This window comes from Lates calcarifer, linkage group LG12 (genome assembly GCF_001640805.2).
Source record: "Lates calcarifer isolate ASB-BC8 linkage group LG12, TLL_Latcal_v3, whole genome shotgun sequence".
Lineage (NCBI taxonomy): Eukaryota > Metazoa > Chordata > Actinopteri > Centropomidae > Lates > Lates calcarifer.
In genome coordinates, this window is record NC_066844.1 from 14,440,219 (window position 1) to 14,461,676 (window position 21,458).

Sequence of the window (21,458 nt, forward strand, 5' to 3'; positions counted from 1 at the left end):
TGTATCTATCTTAACAGAGAGTGTTGTATAAACTAAGAGGACAAAAGGTATACATAAAAAGCACTTCCATGCAAAACAGTTTGCAATCTATTCTGATTTTTTTTAAATGTGCAATAAGAAAAATGTGTGAGCATATACTTTAATGCTTATGTGAAGACTGGCTGCATTGTTACATACATAGTAAAACTGATGAAACGTAAATGTTGTCTGGTCTTAAGATTTACTTGGGCTTTTTCATCATTCAGCCAACATAGGAGGATTCAAAAGGACCTAGGAAAAGACAGCCATGGTGCTAAGAGACTGCACTTTCACCTCGCTAGTGAATGTAATTGATGTGGATCACATGTTGCTGCCTCAACAAACTGTGGGACAGCATTATCTGCTTTCCTTTTGTCTAGTGTAGCTACCCTATGCTAAAGGAGATTAGAGAGGGATGTGGACTGTATATAAAGAAAGGAGGCACTCATGTACCTTCCCTTAGCATTTAGAGAATTTGACAAGCTCGTAATGTGGCTACTTCCACATGATTTCACTCAGTCCCTATGAACAAAAAGACTATTTGACTACAGGTCTGTTCTCTTCTGTTAGAGCAAGACAAATTATCTTTCTTATTTGGTGCATAGAATCCAGTGGTCTCCCTTATTACACCTGTGAGTTTGTGCAGGACCTTTACATTTTAATTTGGGTCCTTTATGACTTACATGTGGATATGCACATTTTGTAATTTCAGGAGTAGCACACTGAATCATTGATAAAATATGTAAACAGTACAACCATCACCTCCCTCTTTCCTTCTGCTGTATTTGGACTTAACTTGTTTGCTGTAAGTTGCAGACTATATACAAAACAAAAACAACACAAGTCTGCCATCTAAAGTACAAATAATGTATTGCAGCAAAGAACAAGGAACTTTGTTTTCCAAACAAAAGTAAACATTTGAATGAACCACAGTGTAGTGTTTACTGAACACCTGTTCATTTTATTCACTATAAATATAAGGGTCATATCTGTAATTGAATAAACAAATAATTATTATTATGTAATCTTTAATTTAAGAAATTTAAGAAATATTTTTGTCCTTTAGAGGAAGGTCAGAGTTCAGGTTCAGTTATTTTGAATAACACAGCCAAATGTCAATATATCATTACATGAGATGGTGATTAAACAAATATCCACCCTCACTCAAAACTCTAAAGCATTCGCAAAGCTTTAAAATAAAATTCATCAATCCAATTGCAAAATAGGATACACCCTATAGCCCTAATCCAAGAGAACAATTCAGTAAGAGCAGTATGGTGGTACTATTAGGTGATATAATACAATATATAAGCATCAGAGGCTGCGAGACTTGAAGATATTTTACAAATGTTTTTTGTGTCAGTATTGAGTGCTTTGTGCAATGGTACTTAATATTTTGGAATTTTGATTCAAATGAACAGGATCACTGGAATAAAAGTAGACTCTGTGTGTGGCATTTTTTGCCCAGGTTTTACCAGCAATCTGAAAAACAAACAAACAAAACAGGCTTGTTGAAATGTAGTGTGTGTGTGTTGGGGGGGGGTGTTCTGCTCCAACTTATGTGTAAATTTGTAAGGACATCATCCATATTGCAGTAAATTTCCTTGTTGCTAAATGAGCTTGTGCCTTCTGTACTCAGAAAGCTTGCTTTAACATGGATGGGGAATATCACACTGCCATTTCAGTTTGGGTAACAATGCATGTTCCTGCACAGCCCTGCTGTAGAAGTTCCAGAACTTAAGCTGATAGAACATTTTCTTATATTTTCAGTAGGACTACAGTAGAGAGGTGCGGCTGAACATTCGATTTTTTAAAAATGAGGAGGCTACTGTGTTACTGATGTTAATGGTGTTATCTAGTAATGCAGTACTGTTATCAGTGGAGGGCGCAATAGTGGGTGTGGGCGTGGCAACTTTAATATTTCTAAGCGCAGAATCTGTAAATTAGTGCTTATACAATATTGTTGTGCATGTATAGACATGTTGAAGTGGGTTTAGAGCGAAATAAAATCACCATCACTTGCAATATTAAAATAAAAGGGGCTCCAGCACGGATGTCGCCATCTTTAGTAAGGGACAATAAGCCCAGTACTATAACACAACTTCTTGTAATTTAACGAAAGTCGCGATATCTTTACTTTATATAGATTCCAACCGTTCACTGTAGCACCTTACTGCATAGAGCATCCTACGCCGATTCACAATGGCAAATATTAAAAACTGTAGATGCGTTTCTGCGTGAAATGGTTAGTGAGCGGGTCTCTGTCGCCATGTTTACTTTGGGTGACGCCAACTCTCTTCCATTTTCCTCCGCCTCTGGTTGTCAAGAAGATGGCAGCTTCCAGGCAGGCATGAGAGGAAATACTTCTTCACAAATCGAATGAATTTGGATTATTATCGCAAGATAAGACCACATACCCGCGTTTTTGCAATTACTGCATCGAAATAAGTAAGTGAAATTTAAAAATATGTGCGCCTTTTTCGGTTTGTTATGTTTTGTTGTGGCAAACCGCCCGGCCATTTTTCTTGTGGGAGCTGTAGAAGTAGGCCGATTGTCGAAAAGATGGCTGCTTCCAGAGACGGCATGAAACATAATAACACTCTGTTTATGCAGTTTTACCACGTTTAGCTTCGTCTTAAGAGTGTTGTTGCAACTACATTTGTATCAGGTAAATTATGCACGTCAAAGGAACGTAGAATTGCATTGCATTTAATTGTAAAATTTGGCGACGCTTTGACAGATGCCAGCCGCACAGCTAACGCAGTTAGCTTGGGCAAATTAGGTTGAGCAACTAGCCGCTAGTGCTAACGGGGTAGGCTAACATTAGAATTCCTTTGAATGCAGTGATTTACTTAATCTTGTGTAGATTTCAGTAAATTGTTCGATGGGCGTTCGGACGCATGGTTTTCACAATACCTAGAACCATCAGAGTGCGGTTGAACTGTTTTCCAATGTTAATAACTGCGTTAAATGGGATGCAAAGAATGCTAAGCTTGCTAGCTACAATATGGCGACTCCCACAGAAGCATGAAAATAGCCGACTCTTGCTAACGGATTTAACTGTGGATTAAGTCTGTGTTGCAACAGTGCATTGTTTTGCTTCATTTGTCCGCTACTAAACTGCTGAATTTGTTTTCATTGTAGCGTACTTTTTTGCCGGTGTGGTCGGCTAGCTGTCGTGTATTTTTCTTTTTCATTCGCTTCCGCCATTTTTCAGACTGGCAGCAGCGTTAGCGGGGGTTTGTTTGGCTGCAAGATGGCTGCTTCCATGGACTGAATTCAATGGTCAGAAACAACTAAGACAAAACTTGAGTTTTGGGGAAGATCGAATGTGTTTCTTAGCACAAGTGCAGCGCCAAACCAAGATCGGGGATTATACATCATCACTTGCTCGAAAGCTCTTACTTCGATCATATTTTTTTGACTGAACGTATTCATTAACTAAAGCTAACCGCTAGCTCCTCTGCCGCTGTGGCCGCACAAACTGTTTCAGAAGTTGGCTACAGTGTTCGGCCAGATGCGGCTGTTCTGTTTCCATGGTCCTTGATGGAGGAACATAACGGTTACTTCAGCAGTTAAGACCAATGCTCCTTTATTATTCTCTCTGACAGAAGTCATGTCTGCCCCTGGCTCCGCGGTGTCTGGGACCACGGCGACGGTTCTGCAGCCGCGGTGGAAACGGGTCCTCGGATGGTCCGGTCCTGTTCCCCGGCCCAGACATGGACACAGAGCTGTGGCTATAAAGGAACTCATGGTTGTTTTCGGTGGTGGGAACGAAGGGATTGTGGATGAATTACATGTATACAACACCGGTAAGATTAACTTTGCATGTATAACTTGAACTATTTTTTTCCCCAGATAGCATATTTTTTATTTTACAAATTCGCAAATGTTTGATAAGATGCCACATACATAATTTTTTTAAATCGAGTCCTCGCCCATAAACTGCTCATTTTCATTTTTAAAGATTGATTCGTGATGTGCAGAACTAAGTAGCGTATAGGCCTCAGTAGGCCAAGCGGATCCGTGTCTGATTAAATTTGGCCCCCTCTGCTGGAGAAATGCATCTAATGCATGTTAAAAAAGGCGGGCTAAAATAAAATGGATGATGCTGGTTGGTTTAAGCATATTCTCTGCCCCAATTTCCTGCACATAAACCAATAAGGACAGACAAATTCAGCAATCTGGTTTATGTATTTCCATCCTTAAATTCAGATTTTGTTTTATATTGTGATGTTAATAAGATGGGTATTTATAGGTTATACTAGTTAAGAATTCATGCTTTGTTTAGATCTTAATGTAGACTTCCTCCATGAATTACAAAAAGATTACATAGGCACACCTCTACTAATAACTTAACTTTATTGTGTTTTAATGTCTAGCAACAAACCAGTGGTTTATCCCAGCGGTCCGTGGTGATATCCCCCCTGGTTGTGCTGCATATGGTTTTGTTTGTGATGGCACAAGATTGCTGGTGTTTGGTGGAATGGTGGAATATGGAAAGTACAGCAACGATCTCTATGAACTACAGGTAATCTGTCTGTAGAAGAAATAACTCCCAATTTTTATATTTTGCACATCAAGATAATGAAGCTTTTATAAATTAAAAAACATCTTATTTGAATATAATTCATATCATACCTGAATTTTTATTTTCCATGTTGGCTAGTTTTTTTGTTTGTTTGTTTGTTTTTTAGTAACTGTTATTATGGTTTATGCAAGCACAAAACAAGATGTTTATAACACAAACATAGCATGTATGCAGGGAGTCGTGTTTATACTGCAGGGTCAAAGCAGACTGAACGTTATCTGTACATGCTCGCATGCACACATTTCAGCTTGTCATGTCTACATCAGATATTGCTGATATAGGACTAAGAAAGAGCCCATGACCATGACAAAGTTATAGTTGGAACTCGTACGTTACCATACTGTATGTTTTAATGTGAATATGCTCAGTATGGTCCAGCTGTAGACAGTAAGTCAATGAACACAGTTGAATGAAACCATGAATCCTGATTTTTCAAATGCAGAGTGAGGGATGTGTTGCGTTTGCATTGAGTCTTCATTCTGAGTGTGCACTTCAGAGAATTAAATTAAATGGCTGATGAAGTCAAAATGCTTTCGTCATCCCTCACTACAGTCCATTAATTGTATAACTATTGGGTGAGAAAAATAATTGATTTTTTAAATGCGTATGATTCTTTCTTGAGTGGCTCGAAAGACTCCTTTTATCGGAATTTAGAGGGTTCCTGAAGTAAAAACACCAACTGACTAAGCAGTAAATACTCAGCAGCTATTTTAACATTTGAAGAGAAAGAAAGTGTCTTAACAACACAATGAAGTTATTGACAGAACATAATGTTACTCAACACAAGTAACTCTGTCCCTTAATTATGTTTAACCAGGTTTATTTAACAAATCCTGATAAGTGCGCTATGCATTTTAACAAAACATGCCTTTATTCACCTAATTGCCAAAACTGTGTGTTGTGAAGGAAGTTAAAATTACAGATTTACCCTTTTTTGATACAAAATTGTATCTTTATACATTCCCTTTAGAGAATAAGATAAAATTGTAACTTGTTAATTACAGCTTCAGCTATGATGTAATTCACTGATATGTTGTTTTGCCCATTGTTTCTGCTACAGGCCAGCAGATGGGAATGGAAAAAATTGAAAGCAAAAAATCCGAAGAATGGGCCCCCTCCTTGTCCTCGTCTTGGCCACAGTTTTTCCCTGGTTGGCAACAAATGCTACCTGTTTGGTGGATTAGCCAATGACAGCGAGGACCCAAAAAACAACATTCCCAGGTACAGATGTTTTCCCAGCAGGAGTCAAAAGGGCCCTCTGATGCATGACTGCTTGAGATTCTGCAACAACACGAGTGTGATTGTGTTTTTCATTCTCAGATACCTGAATGATCTGTACACACTCGAGCTTCGTGCTGGTTCCAGTGTGGTTGGATGGGATATACCAATCACATACGGAGTTCTGCCTCCTCCACGGGAGAGCCACACTGCTGTGGTCTACACAGAAAAAACGAGCAGGAAATCTCGCCTGATAATCTATGGAGGGATGAGCGGTTGTCGTCTTGGAGATCTGTGGACACTTGATATTGGTAGGTCTCTATTGTGTGAGCGGATACATAACGGTGCTAAACTTACAAATGCTCTGCTGACAGGCCATAGAGATGACTGTCATTTCATTTACACCTAGTCTGACCAAATGGGATTGAACATCATTACTCTTTGAGTTGAACACTTTCAAGAGGGGATAAAAAGTTCATGTTTGACAAAAAATGTGTGTGGGTTTGCCTTAACTGTAATGCTACAATTTATCTGGTTGTGTGTCCGAATAAAAGGGTGCTTTTGTGTAACATCCTACTGCTTGTCACTGTCTACAGATACCCTGACGTGGAACAAACCATCAGTAAGCGGAACAGCGCCTCTTCCCAGAAGTCTTCACTCTGCCACCACCATCACAAACAAGTGAGACAACTGCTTCACCTTGCCAGTAACACATTGAATGCTGCTTGTAATCTTGTTTGAACTTGGAACAGCATCTCACTTTGATATCATTTTTTTCACTTGCAGGATGTATGTTTTTGGAGGATGGGTTCCACTGGTAATGGATGATGTCAAAGTGGCCACACATGAGAAGGAGTGGAAGTGCACAAACACTCTTGCCTGCCTAAATCTTGGTATGTTTACCTCCATTTTCGTTAGGCTTGATTTCTCTTTGATAATAATATTTATTCACTGCTCTTAATTTTGTATCATGTTTATATATAGACACCATGTGCTGGGAGACTGTGTTGATGGATACTCTTGAAGACAACATCCCCAGGGCCCGCGCTGGCCACTGTGCCGTGGCCATCAATTCCAGACTTTATGTCTGGAGTGGCCGAGATGGTTATCGTAAAGCTTGGAACAACCAGGTCTGCTGTAAAGATCTCTGGTATCTGGAAACAGGTAGGTGTGCTGTAACACAATTGGTTTGTCATTAAGAGTGACTTCAACTTCTGACTCATGTTGTCAAAGATTGTCGTCGTCGTTAAATTTCTCATCCTTTACCTCTTCAGAGCGACCACATGCCCCTGCCAGGGTGCAGTTAGTCCGTGCCAACACAAACTCTCTGGAGGTGAGCTGGGGTGCAGTCTCCACTGCTGACACCTACTTACTGCAGCTACAGAAGTATGACATCCCTGCAACTCCAGCTGCAGCTTCGCCAGCCATGAGTGCAACCCCCTCGCAGCCTGTGAACTCTCCAAAGAGCCCCGCACCAGCTGCAGCAGCACCCTCTGCTCAGAGCCTGCCACAGACAGGTATCACACTAGTGACCAAGTATTCCTCATTTCCAGTTCTTGTCTCTCCATTATTGTCGTTACATCAAGGAACCTAACAACTGCAAATACTCTGCACATAAAGTAATAATTGGTTCCCTTATTTTACAGCTGTTTTGAAGGTTGCAGCTCAACAGTCTGCCACAGGCACATCTGTTGTCACAGTTCGCCCCAGTCAGCCGGGGAAATCCCCTGTCACTGTGACCTCCCTTCCTCCAGGTGTTCGAATGGTAGTGCCTGCACAAACCACCCAAGGATCGGTACGAGTAATTTTGCACAGAATCTTATCACATGTAAAACTTGGTGTGAAGTATATCATTGAATGAGCAAATATGTCAAACAATTGTTTACTTTTACTTTTTTTCCAGCCAATTGGCAGTAGCCCTCAGATGAGTGGCATGGCAGCTTTAGCTGCAGCAGCTGCAGCAACACAGAAGATCCCGCCCTCCTCTGCTGGCACTGTCCTCAATGTTCCTGCAGGTGCCACCATTCTCAAAACAGTAGCCGTTTCCCCTGGCACAACCACAGTGAAGGTGGCTTCTCCAGTCATGGTACAGAGCTCGCTGAATATATTTATTTCTAACATTGTGTGCACGGTCACAGGTCAGTTGTTCAATTAATGTGATGTTTGTAGGTCAGTAACCCAGCCACCCGGATGCTGAAGACTGCTGCAGCTCAGGTGGGCACAGCAACTGCCTCCTCTCCCACCACCACCGCCAGACCCATCATCACTGTGCACAAGTCTGGTGCTGTCACGGTGGCCCAGCAGGCCCAGGTGGTAACCACTGTGGTGGGAGGAGTCACCAAGACCATCACCCTAGTCAAGAGTCCCCTCACCATGGGCAGCAGTGGCACTCTGGTAAGAAAACAGGACTCTCTGGAAAATCTCTAGCACAATGTAATACTGAAACACCACTCCAAGAGCACCCTTTGGTGCTTTCACACGCATGCTTTAAATCATGGGTTCTGTAAATTGCTTTTTCACACTCAGTGTGTGTGTGTATTGTTTTTCATGTCTCGTCACAAGACAGTGACCTCATGCACTGAGTTTGAACCAGTGGGGGAGGGAGTAAAGGTTGGCCTACAGTGACTGTTGGAGAACTCTACTGAGAAACAGGGAGCATGATGTTAGTGATCTGCATGACTGTCGATCAGTTAGAGCTGGAATGATTCTTAGAGCCACCAGTTTAGTGGTCCACCTTCCCACTGAACTCCCTGTGCTGTCCGATGTTTTCTGGTGACTCATGAACTTGAGTCTCTCTCCTATGTCGGCAGATCTCCAACCTTGGCAAGATGATGTCTGTGGTACAAACCAAGCCAGTGCAGACATCAGCTGTCACAGGCCAGGCTTCCACTAACCCTCTCACACAGATCATACAGGTCAGCTATCTGCATGAGTGCAGGAAAAAAACAGGAGGTAGCTTAAAACTCCTGAGACAGGCACCAGATGTCTTTCTCCAAATAGTTTGTGTAACATGCGCCTCTCTCCCCAGACAAAGGGTCCCCTCCCCGCCGGCACCATCCTGAAGCTGGTGACCTCTGCAGATGGCAAGCCCACAACCATCATCACCACTTCCCAGGCAGGAGGCACAGGAAACAAGCCCACTATCCTCAACATCAGCGGTGTCTCTCCTACCACCACTAAGCAGGGCACCACCATCATTAAGACCATCCCCATGTCGGCCATCATGACCCAGCCTGGAGCCACAGGTCTAAACTTACTCAAGTTTACAGTGTCACAACTGAATACCTCAACAGCCTTCAAGTTATAATCGAGATCAGCACAGGCATTAAATGATGTTTATAGAATTTTTGGGGTAGGAACAAAACCCAGACCAGATGAATATCACATGATTTTCTGTGCTTGTTACCAAGTTGATGGTCCAGGATAGCTGATAGCATGACACAACAGAAGGAGTGGTGATCATTCTTACATTTGATTTGTTTTTAAAATCATTTCCTACAGTGGCCGTGACTACTGATATGACTGAACATTTTGGCAGTTAGCATGGACGAAGATGAATGCTAAGAATTATTTACAGGTGCACATTAACCGAGGTCAAAGGTAGTGTGTCTGTAGTTGAGATAATCAGGTGAAAACTGATTTCAGACATTTATGCTTTTGCTTTTTGCAGGTGTGACGAGCAGTGCAGGCATGAAAACACCTATCACAATCCTTACTACAAAGGTGATGACCACTGGAACTCCTGGTAAAATCATCACTGCAGTGCCCAAACTTGCTACTGCAGCTGGCCAGCAAGGATTGACACAGGTAAGCTGATTCCATGTGCACACTAGGCTTTGTAAATGTCATCTTTTTGTCAGAGGACTTGTTTTGCCCATTTATGTAGCACCTGGGGAAACTAATCCTGAGTTGTGTTTCTTTAGGTGGTTTTGAAGGGTGCTCCTGGACAACCAGGAACTATTTTGCGCACTGTGCCCATGAGCACAGTGGGTGGTGTTCGACTTGTTACGCCAGTGACGGTGTCTGCTGTTAAGCCCACTGTCACCACTCTGGTTGTCAAGGGGACTACTGGTAAGAATAACCTGGTGACATAAATATGTCATTATCACAGATTTTTGAACAATATAACATGGATCTTTTCATCAATTAATGCCACTTATCTTCCCTCTAGGTGTCACCACTCTTGGAACAGTCACTGGTACAGTCTCTACTAGCCTGGCAGGAGGCACAGTGGACAGCTCCAACGCCTCTCTGGTCACCCCCATTACCACACTGGGAACCATTGCTACCCTGTCCGAGCCAGGTCATCAGCCCAGCTGCCATAACTGTGTCAGCTGCTCAGACTAGCCTGACTTCTGCCTCCACACTGCCCTCTTCTACCATCACAGTGCAGGTAAGACCAAGCAGCTTATTGCCCTTCATGCAAGTATTTAGAATTTCAATCATTTGGATGTTAAATGATGGCAGCAGTGTGCCCCATAAGCTTTTAATTAGTACATTACGACTTAAGTAAAGACTTTAAGTTCATGGCATTGACACTTAATCCTGTAACTAAAGAAAGCAGAGCTTCTCACAGAATAAATTATATATTGAAACATGCTGTATGACTCAAATGATGATTAATCTAAATTGCTCTCCTTTCCTCAGAACCAGCCCACCCAGGTGACTCTGATCACAACTCCCAGTGGAGTAGAAGCTCAACCAGTGCAGGATCTACCCGTGTCCATCCTGGCGTCACCGACCTCTGAGCAGCCCAGTTCCACTGAGGCTGGAGCAGCTGGAGAGGGTTCTGGGACCGTCACCTTGGTCTGCTCCAACCCACCCTGTGAAACCCATGAGACGGGAACAACCAACACAGCCACCACCTCCTCTGCCACCATCGGAGCAGGACAGGTCTGCTCCAACCCACCCTGCGAGACCCACGAGACGGGAACCACCAACACAGCCACCACCTCCTCTGCTACAATTGGAGCAGGGCAGGTCTGTTCTAACCCACCCTGCGAGACCCATGAAACGGGCACCACCAACACAGCCACAACTGCTTCCTCGAACATGTCCGCGCTCCGTGTGTGCTCCAACCCGCCATGCGAGACCCACGAAACCGGGACAACTAACACAGCTACCACAGCGTCTTCTAACATGGGAGGGGTCCAGCAGGTGTGCTCCAACCCACCCTGCGAGACCCACGTGACGGGCACCACCAACACAGCCACCCAGGCGTCCTCTAATATGAACGCAGGCCAGTCAGGCACTGTGCAAAGGGTGTGCTCCAACCCTCCCTGCGAAACCCACGAGACAGGGACCACCAATACCCCGTCCACAGCCACCTCTAGCATGGGAGGGGAACAGACCAGCACAGCAACAGGCCTGGTCCAGAGGGTGTGCTCCAATCCACCATGTGAAACACATGAGACTGGGACCACCAACACAGCCACCACTGCCACCTGCAGCATGGAGACAGGCGAAGGCACAGGTATATTATAACTACGTCAGCTCAGCTTTTTTTATTAATAACAACCGGTTATACAACATGTAGTGATTGATTGAGTCATACATTTATGCATTGAAAAACCTTTAGCTTTTTATCTGTCTTGATTTCATTTCAATGTCTGTCATCTTAGCTTGTCACTCGCTCTTCAGACACAGCAAAAGCACTTTGACATCCAGAAGTGCTGACCTGCCATGTGGCAGATGCCTGTGTTGCTTCCAGGTAATGAAATGGAATTAATGGGAATGAAGTCAAACCTAAATAATGTTGTTGTATCCTATCAGCAGCCCAGCAGACAGAAGAGGGAACTGAAGGTACCAGCAGCACAGAAGTGCCCTCTACCACTGCAGCAGCTGGCATGGCCACCACCACCCAGGGCAGGGCCATCACTACTGTCACTCAGTCTACACCAGCCCCTGGACCCTCTGTTCCGGTAAGAATAGCACATATTTATTCGTATGTACTGGCTATCATAATGTAAGTTAAACATGTCATTTTAATATTTTTTTTTTTTTAACAATCTTTATGGGTTTTTTTTTTTTTTCCTTTGTTTCTGTCCAGTCGATTTCATCAATCACAGAGGGTGTGACTACTGCTGCCAGCTCCACAGAGGAACCAATGCAAACTGATGAGGCAGCATCGGCAGAAGCTGCACCTGCAGAGGAGGCAGCTACCGCTATGGAGACACAGGCAGAAGTAAATCCGGCATAATGTCACACAAAAGCCAGTGTCGGCTCCACATTATGAAATCCCAAACTATCTGATGCACTTTGGCAGTCACTTGATGAACCTTCTTAAAATGTGTTCTTTCAGGGAGAAGCAGCAGCAGCGACAGCATTGAACCTGCCCTCAGAGCTGATGTCTGAGGGCCAGGGAGCCACGCTCATGGTGACGGGGCTGTCGGACGAGGAGCTGGCAGTGACTGCCGCAGCAGAGGCTGCTGCACAGGCAGCAGCAACTGAAGAAGCCCAGGCCCTCGCTATCCAGGCTGTCCTCCAGGCAGCTCAGCAAGCTGTAATGAGTGAGTTCAACCATAATCTTGTAGAGTTCTTGTTTTATGTTTTAATTTTCAATGGTGGCATCGTGGAACAAGATCTGGCTGTAGTTAATTGGAGAAAAGACGGGGACTGCTATGTATTTATTTATTTATTTTTGTAACTAACACACAGAAGATCCTCAGCAGAACTAGAAGTTGTCTGTAGCTCTGCAACATCAACAATGATTCTGTTGTTTCTCTTTAAAATGCCTTGGCTGTGTGCGTATGAAGGAATTTCTAACTGTTTTCTCTGTTTACAGATGAAGGCGATTCCGCTGGAGAGAGCCAGCAACCCACCAACATCCCCATCATGCTGACCCAGCAGGAGCTTGCAGCACTGGTACAACAGCAGCAGCAGCTCCAGGAGGCTCAGGCTGCAGCCCAGCAGGCTACCGTGGACACAAGCTTGCCCACCGAGGGTCTCGCCCCCGCCGATAGCCTCAACGACCCCTCCGTCGAGAGCAACGGACACAACGAGATGGCTGCCGCAGTCACCAGTGCCGTAGCATCTCTGTTGCCACGTACCACTGCTGAGAGTAAGACTTTGTGCTTTTTTTTTGTTAGTTACTCTGGATGTTTTGTACAATAGACTGACCTTTTTTGTATTACTCTTTTCATTCCATAGCACTTGCGCCATCTAGCACCTTTGCACCCTCTGTATCAGTGGCAAGTCCAGCCAAGCTGCAAGCAGCAGCTGCTCTAGCAGAAGTCGCCAATGGCATTGAGGGAGAGGTGAGGCATTGTAGTATTATTGAACATTTGGTTGGTCCAGGCAGCTCAAATAGAGAGAGAAAAATAGTCCTTTTTAATTAACTGTGCATTATTTTCTTTCTATACAGAAGCAAGCCCCTCAGCCAACCCCAGTGAAGCCTGTTGTAAAGAAAGAGAACCAGTGGTTTGATGTTGGAATTGTAAAAGTGACAAATATGGTTGTCACCCATTTCTATGTGCCAGCAGATGATTCTCAAGGAGATGTAAGTATCTCAGGAGGCTTCATTCATGCTTAGATGAGCCCGTGTGCTCGGTGCATCCCTAATAGCTTATTTCTCTGTTGGGTAGGATGACTCTGGCATCATGCCAGACTACAGCCAGATGAAGAAAATGGAGCTGCAGCCTGGAACGGCTTATAAAGTTCCGTGTAGCTGGAATCAACGCCTGTGGTCGTGGAGCTTTCTCAGAGATATCTGCTTTCAAGACTTGCCTACCAGGCTTCCCAGGGGCACCTTGCGCCATCAAAATCAGCAAGGTAAAACGCACCAGCGAGGCAGTTTCGCTCATTGTTTTCTTTCTTGCTTGTGGATTCAACACACAGGTGTCCAGACCATACTGACTGTAACACCAACCGTTCTCATGAGCCATGCTTTCAGGCACTGAGTAGTATCCGTCCACTTTTTCCCCCGCAGAGCCCAGACGGTGCCCACCTGACCTGGGAGCCACCCTCGGTGACGTCAGGGAAGATCATCGAATACTCTGTGTACCTGGCCATCCAGAGCAACCAGACAGCCGAAGCCAAGGCCTCCACCCCAGCCCAGCTAGCCTTCATGCGCGTGTACTGTGGACCCAACCCCTCGTGCTTGGTGCAGTCGTCCAGCCTCTCCAACGCCCATATTGACTATACCACCAAGCCAGCCATCATCTTCCGCATTGCCGCCCGCAACGAGAAGGGCTACGGTCCTGCCACCCAAGTTCGATGGTTGCAAGGTGAGCACAGCACCATAAACTGCTACTCAAACGTGAGCATCTAATCAGTGGATAAGCGGATATTTGAACCATTTTTCTGCTTTGTAGAATCAGGCAAAGATGCTGCCTCTGCAAAACCGGCCCCCAAAAGACCAGGCACCTCTCCTGATACGTAAGTACTGCTTTCCGATTTTCATGCTGTGCACACAGGCTCCACATTAACATGACACTGATGACTAAAACATACAATACTCATTCTGGTTTTATGTGTGATTCACAGTAAGGCTACTGGTCCAAAGAAAGCAAGGACGGACCAGTGAGGTTGCCCAGAGACCCCTCCCAGTCTTTTGTCCTTTTTCCACTCGCTGTCCTTTTATCAGGAAGACTGACCTTCACCCCTCCTCCACCTCCTCATCCTCATCCTAATCTCATCTTCCACCCTCAAGTCTCAGATCACGACAGCAGTGGAGGCAGAACAACCGTATGAAGCCGAGATGAAAGTCAATCTGAGAGATGTTTCTGTAGATAAAACCCTCCCTCCTCCTCGTTCTGTTGGTCGTACTATTTTTAGAGCAACACAAACTTAGAAGCACATTATCTTTTTCAGTCACATCCCCTTCCATCCTTTAACATCTATTTTTGGCTTGTTTCAGTAGTTGAGCAGTATAGAGAAGCATTTACATCTTTCACAAACTGGGAGCCAGCCTGAGCGCAATGTTACCTTTTTTTTTTTTTTTTTTTTTTTTGGTCTTTGTTTTGTGAATCCTGGGGGGGATGTAGAGAGAGACTACATGAAATGATGTACAGTGTTGAAAAAGGCTGTGGAGGCATTAGTTTAGATGAGAGGAAAAATCGGTATGGAAACAAATAAAGCACTTGTCCTCAACGAAAAGAGGACATCATTTTTTTTTTCCTTTCTTTTTTTGCTCAAAACAAAATTTGCTTCATCAAGAACCAAGTCTGTACAGTCATTGTACTGGACTCCAGTCTCCTGGTAATGTCATCACTGTGCGCTTTTTACCCCAAGATGAGGACCGGTGGCTGACACTTTGAAGTGGACAAATAAAGATCGACAAAGGAAGAGATTTGTAGAGAATGAATGACAGACTTTGCTAGGACTGAGACTTGCAGCACACACAGAAAAAAAATCTTGCAAAAATCTTCCCAAAAAATTAGCAAGCAATGACGGAGAAAATCTTTTGTGTAGTTTATTTTTGTATTTTTTAAGCTTTTTTTCCTCCTGTGTGTATGTGTATGTTGTGTGCATTTTTAAAAGTACATCACTTTTTTTAACTGTTGTTCATCCCCCATAGTTTGTGTTCGTGGGAAGATTGGGTGGCTGTGTTGAGGTTGCCACTATATTTTTAAAAACAATTCATTCAGTTTGGTCGTATGTTCCTGTTGTTAATGGATGGTGATGAAAGAGAGAAAGACTTTTGTATTTGTTCCAAGTAGAACCGCAGAGGTTATAGGACTGAAGGGAACTTTGAAGTGGACCCAGGGAGAGGAGAGTTATTACTTTGTTTACTACTCAATGCTTGTGTTGCTTTGTTTGCCAAACATGGATTTTCACGGGGTATAATAACATCAGATCTTTTCATACCTTTCCCCTTAACATCCCAATCAGTTGTCCTACGCTTTTTATGCTCATGAATGTGGTGTCTCACCTCTTCTTTAATTTTTAGAATGGCAAATTATATTAGTAGACCTATTTTCCCTATCCTATTGATGTATGTGAATCCATTTAATAAATTTTAATTTTTTTCCTTCCACGGCTCTGTATTTCAGACTACAGATGGTGTGCAAGCTAACTGTGACGTGTAAACCCGTATGTCTTTGAATGGGGGATGTCTTGGGAAGAAAGCTTACATAGCCGGAGTGTACTCACTTGTAAATTAGTTCGTTCATAGAGCAAGAATAAAACAAACAAAAAAAAAAACATCTTGGCCTTTTATATAATTACCTGTAACAAACTGTTTTTACATGTTGGTCATCTCTTGATTGCCTTTTGTGTCTTTACTTATAAAAGAAACAAATATATATATAAATATATATAGTCTCCCTGATTGTTCTAATTTGCTTCTGTCAAGCTGATTCACTGTAGGAGTCTGAATCACTGCTAGGTTCATTACAATACAAACTTGTACAGGTAGGAGGTTTCTGACTGGACATGAGTGTATATCTACTTTTTATGGGCGGATTCAGTTGTGATGGTAACGGCCAGGAAAGAAGATCAGAGCCATGGCGTCCGCTTGCCGCCTTTTTCTCCGGCTCGCGCCTTGGTTTCCGTTATGTGGTTTCTCCCGATTTCTTTCTAGAAAAACGAACTTTCTCTTCATATGCATTCATAATTTTGTGCGTGTCAGTGTGTCTGTTGAACAAAACTAGACATGCATGCAAAAGCAGTGTATTTTAGTAGTGATGCCTTAAGTTAGACCATAAGCTGAAGGTTCTCAAAAAAAAAAAAAAGAAAAACATTTAATGAGTTTGTTCCTCTCTCCATGTGGTATACAATTGTGTCCTTTCCTTCCACAGTACCTTTGCTGGGTCACTATTTTTGCACCCTCGTTAGATAGGTCATCATCAGCAGTGCCGAGGTCTCTCTGAACTTTCCCTCCCACACTGGGACGAGTGCTGCTCAGCACTCACAGGTGTTGCGAGTTTCTGTCGGCTGTTTGCAGGTTATCTGGAAATGTCCTGTATTTTCCAATGTGTGTTTTTTGTACTGTAGGGAGTAATGTATCTTTTATCATCAAAAAAATAAACATGTTAAACATAGAGAGATTGGTGTCTTTCTTTTAAATGCAAACATAAAATCGACTTAATCACCTGTTGTAAGCCGCGCTGAGCCGCTCTCACAAACGGCTTTTCTACGTCTAGGTCTTCTTTGGCGCTGCCTTCAAAGTACTCTGCTCCTATTTCTTCGCACCACTGCAGGGCCTTCTTCCCAGACACCTGCAACAAGACCATACTGCTCTCACAATACTGACATGACAGTACAAACCACATAATGTGAAATAAATGGATCGAACACAATCTCGAGTCACAAATCAAGTTCTGCAATAAAGATGTAAACAATACGTATTAGTGAGCTCCAGTAATCACTTCCAACATTGGCACTGAGAAGCTTACGTTCAAATATCAGTCATTCTAACTTTCCACTCAGTAGATTTTTACTCACGTGTTAACTGCTAATGGAAGATCAAGAATAACACATAAGCTCAAAGTGAAAAGTGTGTCATACTTCAGTCAATTTGTAGTAAATCTCATAAAACAGCCAAGGACTCTTTGGCAGATCATCCCTACAGTGCAGCAGTTATTAATCAATTCATCTTTTAGTCTATAAAATGTCAGAATATAGTCATAAAAAGTTATTAAACTCCAAGGTAATGTCTTTAAGTCATACAGTTCACTATGATATGACACAGAAAAGCATTAGATCCTCACACTGGAGAAGCTGCAACCAGTGAATGATGAGAATTTTTGCTCTAAGAAATGACTTAAATTATTAATCAATTCTCAGAATAGTTACTGATTAATTTTATGTTGACTAATAATATTAAACTAATAGTTTCAACTCCAGTCTACTGCATGTAAACTTCACGCCTTCATATCTTGAGGTGCTGAGTCAGACATCACTTGGATGAGCGTAGAAAAAAACTGCAAAACTTCAACAGCATCTTGATCTGACTTGCAATATCCTACAGCCTGAGTCATAAACATTTCGTACTATTATATCTAATGTACATCCATCATTATAGCTAAAGTGTATCTACGCATGTGTTTGACTGCACAGCGTACAGCGTACACTGTCTGTTACTATGAACCAGTCAGCACCAGTGCTGTTAATGTTGCCTTGGTTATAGTTACATTTTAACCTGTAATGACCACCACCTGCACACACACACACACACACCACACACACATTTTATTCACTCATTTGATTGTTCAGTTTTCTATAATTGTTTCATCGGTCCGACAAGTGTAAAACTTTAAGTAAAGTTTTATCAGCTGCTTTGACTGACCTCCCTGTTGCTCAGGTCAGTCTTGTTGCCAAGAACAATAAATGGGAAGTCAGACGGGTCCTGGGGCTCTCCCTGGACCAGAAACTCCTTCCTCCAAACCTCCAGGGCAGAGAAACTGTCCTTGGATGTGACATCGAACACCAGCATGCAGCAGTGGGCTCCTCTGTACAGAGGTGTTCCCAGAGACTGGAACCTCTCTGTACCTGCTGTGTCCCAGATCTGACACAGACACAGAGATGAGGGGTGGGGGGGTGGGGGGGTTGTTAACAAAGCAACTCTCCAAAATATGACACAGGAACGTGGTGGTCTCACTGGTGTTGCACAGGTGGGTAGAGGAGGTACCTGCAGGTTGACTGTGTCCCCGTCCATGTTGACTGTCTTGCAGAGGAAGTCGGTCCCTATCGTGGCTCGGTACATGTTGGTAAAGCGGTGGTTCACGTATCTGTTCATGAAGGAGGATTTTCCCACCCTGAGTAAACACACACACACACACACACACACACACACACACACATATACACACACAAACACACACAGCAGGTAAAGGTGCAGCACACTAAAATCCGTCTCCTCTTCAGCAGACACTTAACACTTCTTCCTCTAACTCACCACTGAATGCTAAACCTTCACCTTTGTTTGAGAATATCCTTTAGTATTTACACCTCAGAGTTACCATAAATCAAGGAGTCCCACTAAGTGAAAGTAAACAACTGCCGGTGGAGCAGTAAAGCAAAAAACATAAAATAAAAATAATAATAATAACATTTTTAAACAGACGCTGATTAACGTTACCCAGAGTTTCCTATGAGGATTATTTTCAGGGTAACTGGACCTTTTCCTTCGCTCATGTTCAGGTTCGATTCCACCGGAGGTACAGCTGTTGATGCTGCCTTCAGGTGCTCCTCGTAATGTTACCCTTCGGTTATTTGACGTGTCACCGTAGCAGTGAGCCTAAGTGTGTTTAACCAGGGCTGTAGCCAGGATGTTTAAAGGCCACCGAGGACAAAGGAAAGTCTAAAAGTATATTAGTTTAACATTTTTACCAGCTTTTTATCTATTCGACCCTTCAACTATATTTTAGATACATTTCCAGACAACATTTCTCTATACTGTCTGTCTCTATACTGGGGAATCTATTTTTCTTTGGCTACTCGAGTTTAAACATACATAAGTTTTGAAGTAATAGAAGGAGTCAGTGAAATACCAAACGTGTAAAGTACTAAACAGAATATAAACAGGATGAGATATTTAAAAAGCACTTATAGCAGCTACAACATTTCGTGGCTTACTGAAGGCATCACAGGACAGCAACTTTGTGTGTTTGGCACATGACTGACCTCTGTCTTCTGTCTTTGTCAAAACCTAATGAGACAGCTGATTTCAGATTAAAGGATGAGAAATGATAGATAGATAGATAGATAGATAGATAGATAGATAGATAGATAGATTCTACTAAATAAAAGCATGAAAGTTTGACCAAAGACTTCTTTTCTTTTCTTTTCTTTCTTTTCTTTTCTTTTCTTTTCTTTTCTTTTGACTTCTGTAAATTAGTAATTTTAGATCCAAAATAAGAAACAAATTTAACATGTGATTTACTGGAAATTAAATATAATACTTTAAATATACCACTAGAGGGCAGTATAGGCCTCAGGTGATTCACCTTCCTTCCAGGATTTACTTAGTGCCGGAGCTGGCAGGTGGTGTTATCTACAGTGCGGTGATATTTAAATATTTAAATGTTTTACATGTAAACAAACACACTTCAGTTATTTGTATTCAGTCATCTTTTAAATTGTCTGTATAAAATTACACATATATCACAGTGAAGCTGATATCTAAAATTTAAACATTCCAAAACACATTTACAAATCCTACACCTCACTGACAGGCTGAGCCAGACACTCAACTCATTCAGTGCAGCCAAACTTAGATCAAACTCATAGAACCTCATTTAAAATTCAAGTGGAGATAAGAAAGCTTCCAAAGATAACAAATATGTCAGGCTGAAGTTTGGAGAACTGGATAACAAATGAGAGACATTTATAACATTTCCATTTAATGGAATGGTGCGGCCTTAGAAAAACAGAGCCTTGGGTTTGAATATTTCACACCAAGTAAAAATCATATACACAGCTACATTGAGAAGCTGAAACCAGGTAATACAGAGTATACAGTGTGTGATATTCCCAGACAGTGGCATTCTTTCCAGCCTAAAGCTACTTAATTAAGTACAAATAAGACGAAGGGATAAAATAGATCTAAAGGGGTCAGAATAATTCCTTGTAGCTCACCACCAAAGACATTGACACAAAGAAAAAACAAGAAAAAAGAAAAAGTTCAAAACCAAGTAAAACTAAGCAGCAGGACTAAAGACCAGCTAACTAATATGAGAGTTAAAAAAAAAAAGAAAAAAAAAGATTAGATTCATGTAGGCTTACATGCTTATGTAAATGTGTCCAGCTGAGACTGTCAGAGGTGCAGCAGAATACTGAGATCAGCAAAATATAAAGCTGTGATATCTCTGTAAGTGAAGCAAGCTTTGACCACTCAACCATTGACTTCATTAGTCATTGCAGAGACACACAGTCATATCACACTGCTGCCACACGAAACATCATGTGTAGATCAACATAATGTTCCAAAAAAAAATACACATATACACACACACACAGAGATACCACTTAGTTCTTCTTTGCTCACAAATGTAAGTTACTACTGAGGAAAAGGAGTAAAGCTAAAGAACAATGGAGAGGACAGTGTGTGTGTGTGTGTGAGAGAGAGAGAGGGAGGGAGAGAGAGAGGGAGGGAGAGAGAGAGGGAGAGAGAGAGAGCTCTCCTGGGTATGTCGCTGCAGTCCTGCATGGCAGAGATAAGACTGCCGCCTACCCAGAAGGCTGTTTCTTGGGAATTAGAATGCTGTCCCCAAAGTCCACTGGTGACACACAACACCATCCGTCACCCAGCTACAACAGGCCCACGCCACCTCCCAACTGTCCAACAAGACATTCCAGTGTAAGATCAAACCGCCTCGGTTGAGATACTGTGAACAGAACAGGCGTCTTGTGTGTGTGAGTGTGTGTCTGTTTATGCATGTGTGTATGCAAGCCTATGTGAGATACATGGCACGACCACAGACATGCTGCAATGTCCTGTATAGGTCTGCGCGTACATCTGTGCTGCTGTATGACAGTGAGCGACGGGCCTTGTAATTCCTGGCCTCCCTCTTTCATCTTGATAGGCTGTTATCAGAGCAGAGCAGCCCGCTCACACAGCGGCAGCAGCCACATCCCTGCCCAGCTGTCTGCACTGCCACACTCTTTTTTTTTTTTTTCACTCTTTCACTCATAATATTACTCTCATTCACATGGACTCCTTGTGCAGGTTATCTCATTCTCTCTCAGT

The 21,458-nt window shown here is 42.8% G+C and overlaps 2 protein-coding genes across 3 annotated transcripts; one reads left to right on the plus strand and one right to left on the minus strand.

Annotated features, from left to right (window-relative positions):
- Positions 1-2,294: 2,294 nt before the first annotated feature.
- hcfc1a (host cell factor C1a) lies at positions 2,295-15,803 on the plus strand. Its single transcript, XM_018679986.2, is given in 30 exon segments — positions 2,295-2,466; positions 3,630-3,830; positions 4,401-4,549; positions 5,670-5,830; positions 5,930-6,138; positions 6,424-6,508; positions 6,614-6,720; positions 6,812-6,991; positions 7,102-7,344; positions 7,474-7,622; positions 7,731-7,913; positions 7,997-8,221; positions 8,638-8,742; positions 8,856-9,072; positions 9,498-9,634; positions 9,751-9,898; positions 9,999-10,123; positions 10,125-10,220; positions 10,475-11,300; positions 11,600-11,748; positions 11,877-12,011; positions 12,129-12,336; positions 12,612-12,887; positions 12,977-13,083; positions 13,191-13,325; positions 13,411-13,479; positions 13,481-13,597; positions 13,755-14,052; positions 14,140-14,203; positions 14,312-15,803. Coding segments are annotated over 29 exon segments (5,139 nt in total). The 5' UTR covers positions 2,295-2,466; positions 3,630-3,634; the 3' UTR covers positions 14,352-15,803.
- Positions 15,215-20,644, minus strand: si:dkey-13a21.4 (uncharacterized protein LOC494576 homolog). Of its 2 annotated transcripts, none has more exons than XM_018679990.2 (5): positions 20,495-20,644; positions 18,399-18,525; positions 18,057-18,275; positions 16,861-16,986; positions 15,215-16,756 (listed from the first exon to the last, which is right to left on the minus strand). In XM_018679990.2, coding segments are annotated over exons 1-5 (561 nt in total). In that variant the 5' UTR covers positions 20,497-20,644; the 3' UTR covers positions 15,215-16,669. The 2 variants fall into 2 exon arrangements, with proteins under 2 accessions (XP_018535506.1, XP_018535505.1); XM_018679989.2 differs by lacking the exon at positions 20,495-20,644 and adding an exon at positions 18,849-19,006.
- Positions 20,645-21,458: the final 814 nt, after the last annotated feature.

Bases quoted from the DNA above. Each gene is read 5' to 3' on its own strand.
- si:dkey-13a21.4 (XM_018679989.2), bottom strand. From the start codon at position 18,904: ATGAGCGAAGGAAAAGGTCCAGTTACCCTGAAAATAATCCTCATAGGA. The intron at 18,276-18,398 runs GTACCTCCTCTA...TGTCTGTGTCAG, and splicing joins GGGACACAGTCAACCTGCAG to ATCTGGGACACAGCAGGTAC. The intron at 16,987-18,056 runs GTCAGTCAAAGC...GTCTTGTTGCAG, and splicing joins CTGACCTGAGCAACAGGGAG to GTGTCTGGGAAGAAGGCCCT.